The sequence below is a fragment of the Zea mays genome, chromosome 1 (genome assembly GCF_902167145.1).
Source record: "Zea mays cultivar B73 chromosome 1, Zm-B73-REFERENCE-NAM-5.0, whole genome shotgun sequence".
NCBI lineage: Eukaryota > Viridiplantae > Streptophyta > Magnoliopsida > Poales > Poaceae > Zea > Zea mays.
Window position 1 is genome coordinate 78,536,156 of NC_050096.1, and position 14,128 is coordinate 78,550,283.

At 44.5% G+C, this 14,128-nt stretch overlaps 1 protein-coding gene across 4 annotated transcripts; it reads right to left on the bottom strand.

The window, feature by feature from the left end:
- Positions 1–8,575: 8,575 nt before the first annotated feature.
- On the bottom strand, positions 8,576–13,318 carry LOC100276419 (uncharacterized). Of its 4 annotated transcripts, none has more exons than XR_562986.2 (3): positions 12,992–13,318; positions 9,853–11,100; positions 8,576–8,727 (listed from the first exon to the last, which is right to left on the bottom strand). XR_562986.2 is itself a non-coding variant. In XM_035965609.1 (3 exons), exons 2-3 carry the CDS (start codon positions 12,073–12,075, stop codon positions 10,012–10,014), a joined length of 1,095 nt encoding a protein of 364 aa, XP_035821502.1. In that variant the 5' UTR covers positions 12,076–12,296; positions 12,992–13,304; the 3' UTR covers positions 9,612–10,011. The 4 variants fall into 4 exon arrangements, 3 of the variants coding, with proteins under 3 accessions (NP_001360985.1, XP_035821502.1, XP_035821503.1); XM_035965609.1 differs by lacking the exon at positions 8,576–8,727 and adding an exon at positions 12,070–12,296 and having other exon boundaries at positions 9,612–11,100; positions 12,992–13,304; XM_035965610.1 differs by lacking the exon at positions 8,576–8,727 and adding an exon at positions 12,070–12,139 and having other exon boundaries at positions 9,612–11,100; positions 12,992–13,283.
- Between the last annotated feature and the right edge of the window lie 810 nt (positions 13,319–14,128).

The window sequence follows — 14,128 nt, forward strand, 5'->3', positions numbered from 1 at the left end:
CGAATCCTCAAGAAGACATCATATGAACTCCTCACCAGTAAAAAGCCCAATGTTTCATATTTTAGAGTCTTTGGTAGCAAATGCTTTATTCTTGTTAAAAGAGGTAGAAAAACCAAATTTGCTCCTAAGGCTGTAGAAGGCTTTTTACTTGGTTATGATTCAAACACAAGGGCATATAGAGTCTTCAACAAATCCACTGGATTGGTTGAGGTTTCTTGTGACATTGTGTTTGATGAGACTAATGGCTCCCAAGTGGAGCAAGTTGATCTTGATGAACTAGATGATGAAGAGGCTCCGTGCGTCGCGCTAAGGAACATGTCCATTGGCGATGTGTGTCCTAAGGAATCCGAAGAGCCCACTCATGTACAAGATCAATTGTCATCTTCCAATCAAGCATCTCCACCAACTCAAGATGAGAATCAGGTTCAATACAATGAAGATAAATATCAAGAGGATGAGCCACCTCAAGAGGAAGACAATTATCAAGGGGGAGATGAAGTTGATCAAAACAAGGAAGATGAGCAAGAAATTCAGGATCAAAGACCGCCACACCCAAGAGTTCACCAAGCAATTCAAAGAGATCACCCCGTGAACTCTATCCTCGGCGATATTCATAAGGGGGTAACTACTCGATCTCGAGTCGATCATTTTTGTGAACATTACTCTTTTGTTTCCTCTATTGAGCCATACAGGGTAGAGGATGCACTAAGAGATTCGGATTGGGTGTTGGCAATGCAAGAGGAGCTCAACAACTTCACGAGGAATGAGGTATGGCATTTAGTTCCACGTCCTAACCAAAATGTTATAGGAACCAAGTGGGTATTCCGCAACAAGCAAGATGAGCATGGTGTGGTGACAAGGAACAAAGCTCGACTTGTGGCCAAGGGATATTCACAAGTCAAAGGTTTGGATTTCGGTGAAACTTATGCACCCGTAGCTAGACTTGAGTCAATTCGCATATTACTTGCCTATGCTACTCACCATGGCTTTAAGCTTTACCAAATGGACGTGAAAAGTGCCTTCCTCAATGGAACAATCAAGGAAGAAGTCTATGTTGAGCAACCTCCCGGCTTTGAAGATAGTGAGTACCCTAACCATGTGTAAAAACTCTCAAAGGTCCTTTATGGGCTCAAGCAAGCCCCAAGAGCATGGTATGAATGCCTGCGAGATTTCCTTATCGCTAATGCCTTCAAAGTTGGAAAAGCTGATCCTACTCTCTTTACTAAAACTATTGCAAAAGATTTGTTTGTATGCCAAATTTATGTTGATGATATCATATTTGGGTCTACTAACAAATCTACTTGTGAAGAGTTTAGTAGGATCATGATTCAAAAATTCGAGATGTCAATGATGGGGGAGTTGAAGTATTTTCTAGGATTTCAAGTCAAGCAACTCCAAGATGGCACCTTCATCAGCCAATCAAAGTACATTCAAGACATACTTAGCAAGTTTGGAATGAAGGATGCCAAGCCCATCAAGACACCCATGGGAACAAATGGGCATCTCGACCTCGACATGGGAGGTAAATCCGTAGATCAAAAGGTATACCGGTCGATGATAGGATCTTTACTCTACTTATGTGCATCTCGATCGGATATTATGCTTTCCGTATGCATGTGTGCAAGATTCCAAGCCGATCCTAAGGAAGTTCACCTTAGGGCCGTGAAAAGAATGATGAGATATTTAGTTTGCACTCCTAAGTTTGGTCTTTGGTACCCCAAGGGATCCACTTTTGATTTAATAGGTTATTCAGATGCCGATTGGGCAGGGTGTAAAATTGCTAGGAAGAGCACATCAGGGACCTGTCAGTTTCTGGGAAGATCCCTGGTGTCTTGGGCTCCAAAGAAATAAAACTCAATAGCTCTTTCTACTGTCGAAGCCGAGTATATTGCCGTAGGTCATTGTTGTGCGCAATTACTATGGATGAGGCAAACCCTCAGGGACTATGGCTACAAATTGAGCAAAGTCCTTCTCCTATATGACAATGAGAGTGCAATCCGCATGGTGGATAATCCCGTTGAACACAGCCGCACTAAGCACATAGACATTCGGTATCACTTTTTGAGAGATCACCAATAAAGGGGGATATCGAGATAGCTTATGTTAGCACCAAAGAACAATTAGCCAACACCTTCACCAAGCCATTAGATGAGAAAACTTTTAGCAAACTTAGGAATGAGTTAAATATACTTGATTCTCGGAACTTTGATTGAAACTTTGCACACATAGCTCATTTATGTACCTTTGATCATATCTCTTTTATGTCTACGACTAATGTGTTTTCAAGTGTATTTTTATGCTAAGTCGTAGATTGAAAGGGAAATGGAGTCTTCGGCGAAGACTAGGCTTCCACTCCACTCTATCGATATTGTTTACCCTTTGCCATCACTCCACATCACTCTCAATTGGTATAATCTTTACTCTTATTACTCATACCAATGGGGAGAAAGTAAAACAAAGGGCTCACAAAGTCTCCGTTTTTTGCGGTTAATACCAAAGGGGGAGAGAGTATTAGCCCAAAGCAAAAGGACCGCACCACCAACCTTCAAAAATTTTCGAAATGATGATTTATGTTTGTCTCTTTAATTGGTATCTTATGATGAAAACTTTTAGTTGATATATTTCAAATTGGTATGATGATTTTCAATTACAATATTTTCAAAATTAGTACCTAAGTATAAGTTCCAATTGATATCTATTAAAACCCTCTTGAAGACTAAGAGGAGAATTTTATTCAGGGGAGTTTTGTTTAAGTCAAAGGAAAAGCATTTGAAACAGGGGGAGAAAATTTCAAATCTTCAAAATGCTTCTCGAAATCTTATTCATATTCCTTTGGCTATTTGCAAAAAGACTTTGAAATGATTTTCCAAAAGAATTTGCAAAAACAAAACAAGTGGTGCAAATGTGGTCCGAAATGTTAAATAAAAGAAACCAACCATGCATATCTAGTAGAAGTTAAATATTGGTTTAATTCCAAATAACCTATGCACTTACCTTATGCAAACTAGTTCAGTTCTGCACTTATATATTTGCTTTGGTTTGTGTTGGCATCAATCACCAAAAAAGGGGGAGATTGAAAGGGAAATAGGGTTTAACCTTTTCCCATAAATAATTTTGGTGGTTGAATGCCCAACACAAATAATTGGACTAACTAGTTTGCTCTAGATTATATATTCTACAGGTGCTAAAGGTTCAAAACAAACCAATAAAAAGATCAAGTTAGGGTTCAAAAGAAAGGAGCAAAAGAAACCGAAGGGCACCCTGGTCTGGCGCACCGGACTGTCCGGTGTGCCACCGGACAGTGTCCGGTGCACCAGGGCCGTACGACTCCAAACTCCTCACCTTTGGGTTTCTGAGGCCGCGCTCCGCTATAATTCACCAGACTGTCCGGTGCACCAGCGGAGCAACGGCTAGCCAGCGCAACGGTCGGCTGCAACGGTCGCCTGCAGAGCTACAGTGCGCGGACAGTTTGCGCAGAAGTCAGAGCAGCTGCCAGAGGGGCACCGGACAGTGCATAGTACCTGTCCGGTGCCACCAAAAGACAAAGCTCCAACGATCGAAACCGTCAGAACCCTAACGGTTGGGTGACGTGGTTGGCGCACCGGACACTGTCCGGTGGCGCACCGGACACTGTCCGGTGGCGCACCAGACTGTCCGGTACGCCCATCGACAGCAGCCTGCCCCAACGGTTGAATTGGTGGTTGGGGGCTATAAATACCCCACAACCACCTCCACTCCAACCATCCAAGCATTCATCACACTCCATTCAATACAAGAGCAAAACACAACACTCCAGGACACAAATCAAAGCCTTTGATTCGATCAAAGTCCCCAATTCAATTCTAGTCTTTAGGACTTGTGAGATGATCGTTCTTGTGTTTCCTTGTTGCTCTTGTTGCTTGGTTGGCTTTCTTCTTCCTCATTCTTGTTCTCTAAGTGACTTGTAATCAAAGCAAGAGACACCAAGTGTGTGGTGGTCCTTGTGGGGTCTAAGTGACCCGTTTGATTAAGAAGAAGGCTCACTCGGTCTAAGTGACCGTTTGAGAGAGGGAAAGGGTTGAAAGAGACTCGGTATTTGTGACCACCTCAACGGGGACTAGGTTCTTTAGAACCGAACCTCGGTAAAACAAATCACCGTGTCGTCCGCTTTATTTTTTTGGTAGATTTGTTTTCCCCTCTCTCCCGGACTTAGATTTTATTCTAACGCTAACCCCGACTTGTAGTGTGTTTAAAGTTGTAAATTTCAGTTTTCGCCTATCCACCCCCCTCTAGGCAACTTTCAACGACGACCGCCTTCAGAAGGTGCTCCACCTTACTCTTAAAGCATGCCTCCGTGTTGTAGCCCCACTCGGTAGTGGACACCGGCACCCAGTCGGTGAATGGTGGCACGCTACCCTCCATATTCTTGGTGTACAACCATTCGCCCTCGTAATGACTAATGGAGGACAAGAGCGAGATCTTGAAGTACCCCGCCTACCGACTGGAGTGGAGCTGGATGGTGATGCAACCAACAAACAACCGTCCACCATGGCCTAGGGATAGGTGTGCATTGAATAGGTACTGCCACAACTTCTAGTAGGGGTCGATGCTAAGGAAGGCTTCACAAAGTGTGATGAAACACGCTATGTGAAGAATGGAGTTGGTTGGATGTTTTGGATCTCTAACTTGTAGTAGAAGAGCAGCACCCGCACAAAGGGGTATAGCGGAAGGCTGAATCCGTGCTCAGAGAAGGACACGAGCACAACCACCTCATCGTACCGCGACCACAACACTTCACCCTTATCCTCTAGCTGCCATCCTAAAACCTTCGTAAGAGGTAGGAACCCCTTCTTCTACAAGACGAGGACACGGCTTCAGCGAAGCAAGCAAGCCAGCAAGGAGGCCATGGATGCGGGGTGAAGAAGAGGGAGCATGCGGAGCACTCAAACAGGTAGAGAGTGCAAGAGCAAGAATGCTTTAGGGAGCAATGGAGGCAAGGGCACAAGAGACGGTAAGCGTAACCAACCCAAGGGACCTTTCCTCTGTTTATATACACAAACATAGGGAGGACGAGTGGTGCTCAAAAAATGGGCCCACCATGACCACGGCGTGGGAGGATTCGCCGCTCCAAATTCTGCTCGCCTATGACCCCGAGCAGAGAAACTGTCCGTTCGGCAGACGGCTCCCGGCTCGGGCAGAGCACCATGAGTCGCACCACGTAGAGGCCATGCCTACACCAAATGGGACGTTATCCATCCCATCAAGTCGTCAATGCATGCCTACACCAAACAAGACATCGCCTATCCCGTTAGCCGCCCACACCAAGTGGTATCATGATGGCTTCCTCTTTCTTTGCACCGCCACAATCGCCTCGACCGCTTCAACTCAACCAGGTAAAAAAAATACTATCCCCTCTCCCACGCAGAGCAAGGGGCAACTCAAGCAAGCTCCCAGTGAGCTGCAAGTTAGGTGGTCGACTCACAGGTCATTTGCTCTTAGTCTTGTCCAAGGTCGTACCTCACATTTCCCCGCAATAACCCAACTGATGGGATGGCCGATGACCCCTCTTTGGTTGGCCAAGCCAACCAAAGGGTCGACACATAGTCGCATAAGGAAGGACTTAATGAGATGCCCCCACCAGGCCGAGCCCCCCCCCCCCGGCGGGACCACTCACCAAGACCAGACCCTACTAGAGGGTGGTCGAATCTCACTTGGATAACCCGTTAGCAGCTCGACGCCCTCCTTCGCCGTGCCAACTAGGTCAGTGAAGGACGACCCTCTCGTCAAAAGGACCCAAAGTCCTTTCGAGGGGATGCGTGCATAACAAAAATCGGTGACCAATATGGCCAAGCAAAGGCTCCAGCCCTAAAACTATGCCTAGCTTCAGTACTAATTGAGCAAATACTTGGCACAAGAGAGGGACCATGCCAACCATTGCAAAAGGGTCTATCGCAAAATTGTGGACACACTAGCTAAACCCTAAGAAATCATCATGGATTACTCGGGGGCTCGGGGCTACATCTAGCATGTGCGCTTGCATGCACCCGAGATTTCAGTTCCTTACAAGAAAGCCTCTGAGCAACTCTAAGGAGTTGCATGAAGATTCGATGGCTGCTGACGGGTACCCAGGAACGACATACCCAAAGTAAGCCCATAACTTACGGAGACCCATCTAGGGACAAGTTCCACCGGGCAACTCTGTGAGGCGGAGAGGTTGACCAAGTCCCACCCAGTAACTCTATGAGGCGGACTGGCCGACCAACTCCCAACGGGCAACTCCATGAGGTGGAGAGGACGACCAAGTCCAGTCGAGCAAGTCTGCGAGGCGGACTGGTCGACCAACTCTCACCAGGCAACTCTATGAGGAAGAGAAGCAAAAGCCCACAACGGGGGCCAGTACACTGGTGGGCCTCGGTGCCATGCCCTCCTATCACACAGATGGTAGTGGCACGCCTGTACCTGCTTGACGTGGAGTTAAGGCATGCACTGTTACCCCACACCAGCCTCGGTAAGACACGTCGCCACCACACACTGTCTTGGATGACGCCACAGCGTGCCAATAGGGTGATGGAGAGTCTATGACAATGGGACGAGTCGTCACCACGTATGGCCCTCAATATCCCCCAACTTCGTCATGTGGGTCCCACCAGGCGCCAGGTGTCACTACAAGGAAACTCAACGTCGAAGTCCCTATAGTGACACACATACCATGTAGACAAAAGCAATCTGCCATGCCAGGCATACGGCTATGCACGTACTAGAAAGTGACGTTAGTAGAACTACGTCAGCGAGACCGCCATAGACATTAGGACGTGCCCTACTTCGGACGACAAATCCCCTTGTAAGAGCCTGCCCTTTAACTATAAAAGGGGGGACGACGAAACAACAATGCAGGAGCATCTGACCTAAGCTCTCCGCTTCCACTCATTCTCACACTTGCAGCCATTGTAACAGAGCAATACTACGATCACCACTACACTAGACTAGGGCGCAAGCCTGAACCAGTATAAACCCCCTGTTTGAGTCTCTTGATTCACTATTCGGAGTGAGTCTATGCTAGCCTCCCCAACCGAACACAAATTCTACTGTGTCCCTGGTTTCTGAAACGACGACACATGTGCATGGCTAAAATAAGATATGAAAAATATATTAAAAATTCAAGTAATTAATGATGGCAATGTACAATATAAATTGAAATAAAACAGGACAACACAATTTACTAAGACACAACATACATGAAATTCGACAGGTTTAAGAGCTTTCCTTCTCTCACATCCCTCACCCCTCTCTAGATTTTCACTAGAATGAAAATGGCTCAAATGAAGTCCTGGGTTGTAGGTTCGGCTTGGGGAGGGAGACTTGCGCCCCAGCAACAGGGACTGAAATGCAAAAAAAATGACTAATAGGTCTCTGTCTTCCCCTACGAGGTAGGTACACATTCTTACAAATAGGGATCATTGCATATATATTTGAAATTTTGATTTTTAAAAATATAAAAATGAAAAGCAATCCCAACCTGTCTCCACAAATGATCCAGAACCGAGTTTCAGTTTACTGCTGTGTTCAAAACCATTGGTTCCGCTCGGCTACACTTATTTTGGTTGTGCTTCCACTGAGCCCATGTGGTTGGGATTGGGAAAGCCACCGACGGAACCCTTTCGGTGACCATGAGTCGTACATTTGTTTCACTAGCAATGTGTCGTCCATTGCTACTATTTTTCATCTATACTCGAGTATATAGTATAAAATACAAAGATATATATATGTTTAGTTGGCTAGGTGTGTGTGAATGTGGACTTGAAGCCAATAACCAAGGTTTGAATTTTCATTTATGTATAATTTCAGCTTTTAAAACTTTTAAATGCGGGAGGAAGGGGCGACGCACGACGATGATGGAAAACCAGTGGTCATGGCCTTGGCCGAAGCAAAGGTGCGCGCCAGCAAATGAACTGTGGTGCTGTTCTTTGCTAATGTTTTTCAATTGGTTTCCTCTTCCATGAGCACAGGTTTAGTCCCCCACGCGGCCACGCCTCAATTTTTTTGAGAGCAGACACACGTAGAAGGGTAGTAGGGAGGACGCACGATGACACTTACACTTTAAAAATGTAGAGATTGCATTGAGTGTCTTTTGGTTCACGAAATATAACGTAAATGGTAATGATAACGATTCACACTCGAATACCGACGATAATAAATTTGAATAAGACGATATCCATGTATAGTGTGGTATCGATTATGATTAGACTTAAACAAACATGATTTAATGTCATCGATTACTTATTATATTATCTCGTTATATTATCAATATATTAACCAAACCACATATTAGACTTTTATAGACTTTTATGTTGCCGCTTCGTCACGTAACTGTTACATTGCATTGAGATTTTTAGGTTGCTACTTCTCCATGCTAGTTTACTTTTTCGCAGTCGGGAAATAAAGCTCGTGTTTCATTAACAGAATTAGGGCTAGTTTGGGAACCACAATTTCCCAAGGAATTTATATTTTTCCAAGGGAAATTAGTTCATTTCTCCATTCGAAAATAGAAATCTCTTGGTACATTGTGGTTCCCAAACTAGCTCTTGGACAGAGTTCCTTGTAGACTATAATATAAATCACCAAACTAGTGGCAAGCGATCTAAAATAGTACTAACGAGCAAGAAAATAAAAGAAACAGACAGAGCGACTGCCCTTAACACCTAGAACTTACCAACTGAAACTGCAAGAAAAAGGATACATCGTGGTTACCTACAAAATGGACAATTGGAAATAAATTGTTATGAACTGGTAGAACAATAGCTGAGACAAATCTCAGATGGACGTAACCTTGCTCAACTTGGGCGCGATTACGCTAATGCCTAGTTAGGCTGTATCTGGATATCTGACATCTAAATAAATGAACCGTATGAGCCACTTTCACAAAGTGTAGAAAACAAAATTAAGTTGGCGAGAATGTTTTGGCATGAACGCCACATGCACATTTAGAAGTGACAATGTGCTTTAAATTTTACACTATAAAATGATTGGATTAGGATCGAGCTCTATTTATATTCATTTTTGAACTAGAAATAACTTAGAACCCTAACAAATTGTGAAAAAACATTTAGATCGTGATCCATTACCGACCTACACACAGTAGAGAGCGGAGTAGTGTTCAGAGTTCGTTTGGTACCGCTCCCCTAACTCTGCTTTCTCAACTTTATCTTTCTTTTTTCTAGAGCAGAGTTTTTAGAACTACATATGTTTAAAAAATAGAACAGAACTCAAGAATAATTAGGACATGTTTGATTTGCTGCCTACTTTATCATAGTTTGTCGTATGTTAAAAAAACAAACAAAAAACAGGGCCCTAGGCAATTTGATAGCACGGCCCGCTACGTAGGGCGCAGGGCGCTAGCAGGCGCCTGGCCGACGTTGACATCGGACAAACAAGCATATGCTGGCACTATGCTGGGAATCTATACATGACTGCGCTGCTTGTCCCGGCCCCACGTTGCCTTTTGTTCAAGCGACGCTGCAGAAACAAACAAACAGGACCACATCGCTAGCTGTGCTACCTCTAAATCTAAACCCAGAACGCATGACAGGCACAGGAGGACCACGTGCTCAAATCCTGCCCACAACATTGTTTCATTAAAAAATGAAACCGTAAAAGCTTCTCAAACCACAAGCAATAAACCACCACACAAGAAACACCAGCATCAAAAGTATCACCAGTCCAGAACAAACCGCCTCGACTTCCAAAATTCGAACCTCAAAAAATTGTACGGAAAAAGGGAAAAAACGTGATGAGCCATCTATCTAAGCTTGTACAAATTTGCTACAGAACGGTTGAGGTTAGTAGGGACTAGAGACCAAGGAGATATCCAAATACCTCAAAGCCAATGCATCCATCCATGTTGCACTCGCCAAACATTCTCGCACGTGTGGAGATCCCACATCTGAGACATGTAGATCCAAACGCCAGAACACCCCAAAATGAGTAGGATACAGAGGGTATAGGTTTCTTTACCCGCAACTATCTGTAATTTCCTCATTCTGACCCGTCAGGGAAATGATCCAGTGCATCTTGTTTGCCGTTGACATAGAACTCGATAACCGCTTTCATTCGCTCTAGTTTGTTAGGGTGGTAGTTCAAATGCACAATCACTGGCTTTAGCTTCTTGAGCCCGGCGTCTTTCCTCACTGTCTTGAAGAGGACTTTGCTGTTCATGAAAAGATAAAAATCCATGGTTCTCCTGGATGCATGGAGGCCTTCATAACCAGGATGGGACGGGAAGAACAGCTCCTCGTTGAAAACTGCCTGGTCCCATGACTTTGGCTCACGAGAAAGACGGCCAGCCACACGATCAAGAAGTTCAATAGAAGGAACCGTTGGTCTTATATAGAAAAATCCAGAGTTGTACACCCAAATCCGCATCGTGTGAGCATATCTGGCCCAACCCATAGAAGGTTCGTCGAACACGTCGTTGAAACCATACGCTGTCATGTTGTTGTGGCCATCACTCATGGACTCCACATCAGAATCTCTATGAAGATGATCAAATGGATTCCTCAAGAAAATAATATCAATGTCAGATAGGAGAATACTATACCCAAGTTGCAAGAACTCCCTTAAAACACGAAACTTGAGTCCAGAAACGGCATGGTTTCCACCAGTTTTTGCAATGTTGTCGATGCCTTCATCAGGATCACGCCGGTAGACTGGCACCCCTTTAGATTTGCATAAGCTTTCTATATTATCATCCAATGCCACAACCAGGTAGTTTGGAATACCAACTCGTTTGATATTGCTAAACCAAACTTCAAGCATCTCCCTCACATTGGTGTTTGCCAACGCAACAATGAGTTCCTTTTTCACAGCAACCTCTTCCAATATCTTGGCCAACCTGGGGTTAACAGAGTTATCAGGGATTACAGTTGGATTTGTTCTCAAAGCCTTGACAGCTCCAAAAGGACCAGGCTTGTACAAAGTCTCATTTTTCCCTTGTCCAGCGATTTGAAGCTTCATGGATAATTCATTAATCTGCCTCCTAAGTTCAACATTCTCTCTCTCCAATGATGACACCTGGGACTTAAGGTTGGTAACTCGTCTTGATGATTCGCAAGCAGTTGAATCAACCTAATGAATGTGCAAAATAGACATTGTATTAGTATTAGAATTTAACTACGTTTCAGGATATAGCACATGCTAATGAATAAGAACAAAAAATAAACGAACAAAGCACAAAGAAAAAAACAAATGGATTGATGGCATAATCATACTCAACAGTTAGTTGTATAGCTATGTTGCTAATGTAACACCATAGTGAAAGCAAATCAATTTAGCAAGATTGAAAAATTGAGGTAAAGTCGTGATTGAGAAAATGTAAGTCCAGGAAGAATTTGTTCGGTTCATTTCAGTAGCTTCCTAAAGTCTACTTTGACCTTCACTTGAAATATATTTAGACTGAGTGCACTGTCTAAAATGACAAGAATATTGCAAATCCAGACTACAAGAAACCACTTATAAGTTACCCGTACATCATTTAATGCCTAACCATACAAACACAACTTCATATCATTTCTTCGGTAAAAAAAACGAGATCAGTTATCTAGCACCAGTATTTATTATCTATAGGAATCAACAATGCAGGTATAGGGAAACATTGTTTTTACCCAACAGCTATCGAAAACAACCAGCCATTTAAAAAGCCGATTAGGTGGCCACTTAATCAAAATACCATCCCACAGCTCATGCAGGGGATAAGTATAGGAGGTGGAATGCAGCCAAGTCCCAGTTAACTGCACAGGATGTTGCTCAAATGGCCCTGTGTGAATTAAGTGTTCTCTTGTAGATCAACAGAGCAACAACAATCTTAAATTTAAAACGATATTCTACAACACTTCTAGTTAGCAAACAAAAATAACCCCCGACTTGGCTCAAACTCTGATCTAAGTTGAAGTCAACTTGGGTCCAGTCTGAAGTCTGAACCAGCTCTTTAAGGCCATTCAAGCTGACCTTAAGTCCTGATGAGCACAGCATGAGTATGAACAGGATTAACAAATGTAACTGAAGAACCTCAGGACAAAATTTGAATGTTAGGCTGACCTTCATGCAGTACTATTCCTCATCCAAGGTAAAAACACAAGCCGCAACGGAAATTGATAGCTTTGCACACCTGAGAGCAAGACTCATTTTGTCACTATGTCCTGCCGTGGCTTGCTGATGCATTCTTGACATCTAGATAGCCAACTTTCCCTATTCTAACATCCATGCTACTCCAATGTTCAGAAGATTTAGCATCCCTCCATGTGTTGGAGCTGCTTCTTATCCATCTGGTTTATCAAATGTTCACTTAATGTGATACTTGGGGATGACTTAATTTTGCAGAGGCATGCTTAATGTGATACTTGAGGATGGACTGGTAGCAAGGATTGAATGAAGGACACTGCACAAAACTTTGGTAACGTGCCAATGAGGAATGGGGATGTAAAGTGGTCCGCATGCAGCTAAACATAAGATTGTCAGCCATACACACAGTTCCTGTGAACCTCAAATTTCAGTGAGACCTATGCAAATGTGGCTATGAGAATCATTGATCTACGCTCAGGTTTATCAATACTCCTACCAATGATACTACTGAGTAACCGAGAGACAAAATATTTTGTTGACAATGGAAGCATGTCCACAAGGCCACAAATTTTCTGGAACTACATGCACCAAGGTTTGACATACATCAATAAGATAGTACCCGTTTAATCTCTCAACGACGACCAGTCTTAAAAAGGTAAGGTAGACTAAACACTATTTTTGCTGCAAGGTTAATCTAGCTTAGCTTCATACGCTAGCACTTTTATGGATCTATGCACATGCTCTCAGAGTTTGCCCTTTAAGTTCCTTAATTAACCTCATTCCTAGTTGGTCCAAGGTAGAACACTATTAGTGACGAGCACAGTAACCACCATCATCTCTGTTTCCAGTAATCTTCAGTTAAGGTATGAAACAAGAAAAGGAGCATGAAAAGCAATACCTGGTGCGTCCATTGGAGGGCAGAGGCAGACGGGCGGAAGAAGAGGCCGTTGGGGTAGAGGAAGGCGCAGACGCAGCCGAGTGCGACGCCGACAGCGACGGCCACCGCGATGCGGGACCCGCGTGACAGGGGTTTCCCACCTCCGCCGCCTCGCAGCATTAGGGGGCCGTCCCGCCGCCCGGCCAACGGCATCCTGGAGATCTCGCCGGCGGCTGTGGGGTGAGATCGGAGGGGAAGCTGCTGGTGGGGTTTAGAGGACCTTTTGTGCCCCTCTGCAGTAGAAAAGGTGATGCGACAAGGGGATGGGTGGTGGATCTACGCCTCATGTTCAGTAATCAGTGCTGCAAATCACCAAATATGACGTTGACGTTAGGGGCTATTTGATTTCTATAGAGTAATTTAGTCCCTATATTATGGCCATGTATACTGTGTAAAACTATAGGGCTGTTTGGTTGGTGGCTAAATGTGCCACACTTTGACTAAGGTTAGTCGTTCAAATTGAAGAACTAACCTTAGGCAAAAAAGTTAGGCAAAGTGTGGCAAATTAGGCACCAAACCAAACAGGCCCTATTTCCGGTGCTAACGTGCTAAGACATGTTGACATCCGCCAGATTCCAAATCAATGGATACACTTAACCCCATCTCATAATCTTGTTCTTTTTCTTAAGAGCCCCTCATTTCTCTTTTGTTTGTGTAAACCGAATAGTTTTATAGCCGCCGGCCCTTCTCTCCCGTACAACGTCGTTGATGCCGCCTCCATCGAACGTGTTGTCGTTGGTCACCGCTGGCCTACCTCGATCTTCTCCATCGCCTGTTACGGTCGACACAGCCCCGCTCCCATCTTCTCAGGCGTCTGCCATGGTCGACGTCGGCCTGCCCCGATCTTCTCAGGCGCATGCCATGGTCGACGCCAGCCTACCTCGATCTTCTACCGCGTCTACCATGGTCGACATAGCACGACCCCAATCTTCTCCACCGCATGCCATGGTTGACGCTAACTCGCCTCGATCTTGTACCTGTGATGCCATGGTTGACGTCGACCTACCTCGATCTTCTACATGTGATGCCATGGTTGACGTCGATCCGCCCCAAACGAGCATAGCTCCATGCGTCTTGACCCCATCAAGCACAACCACA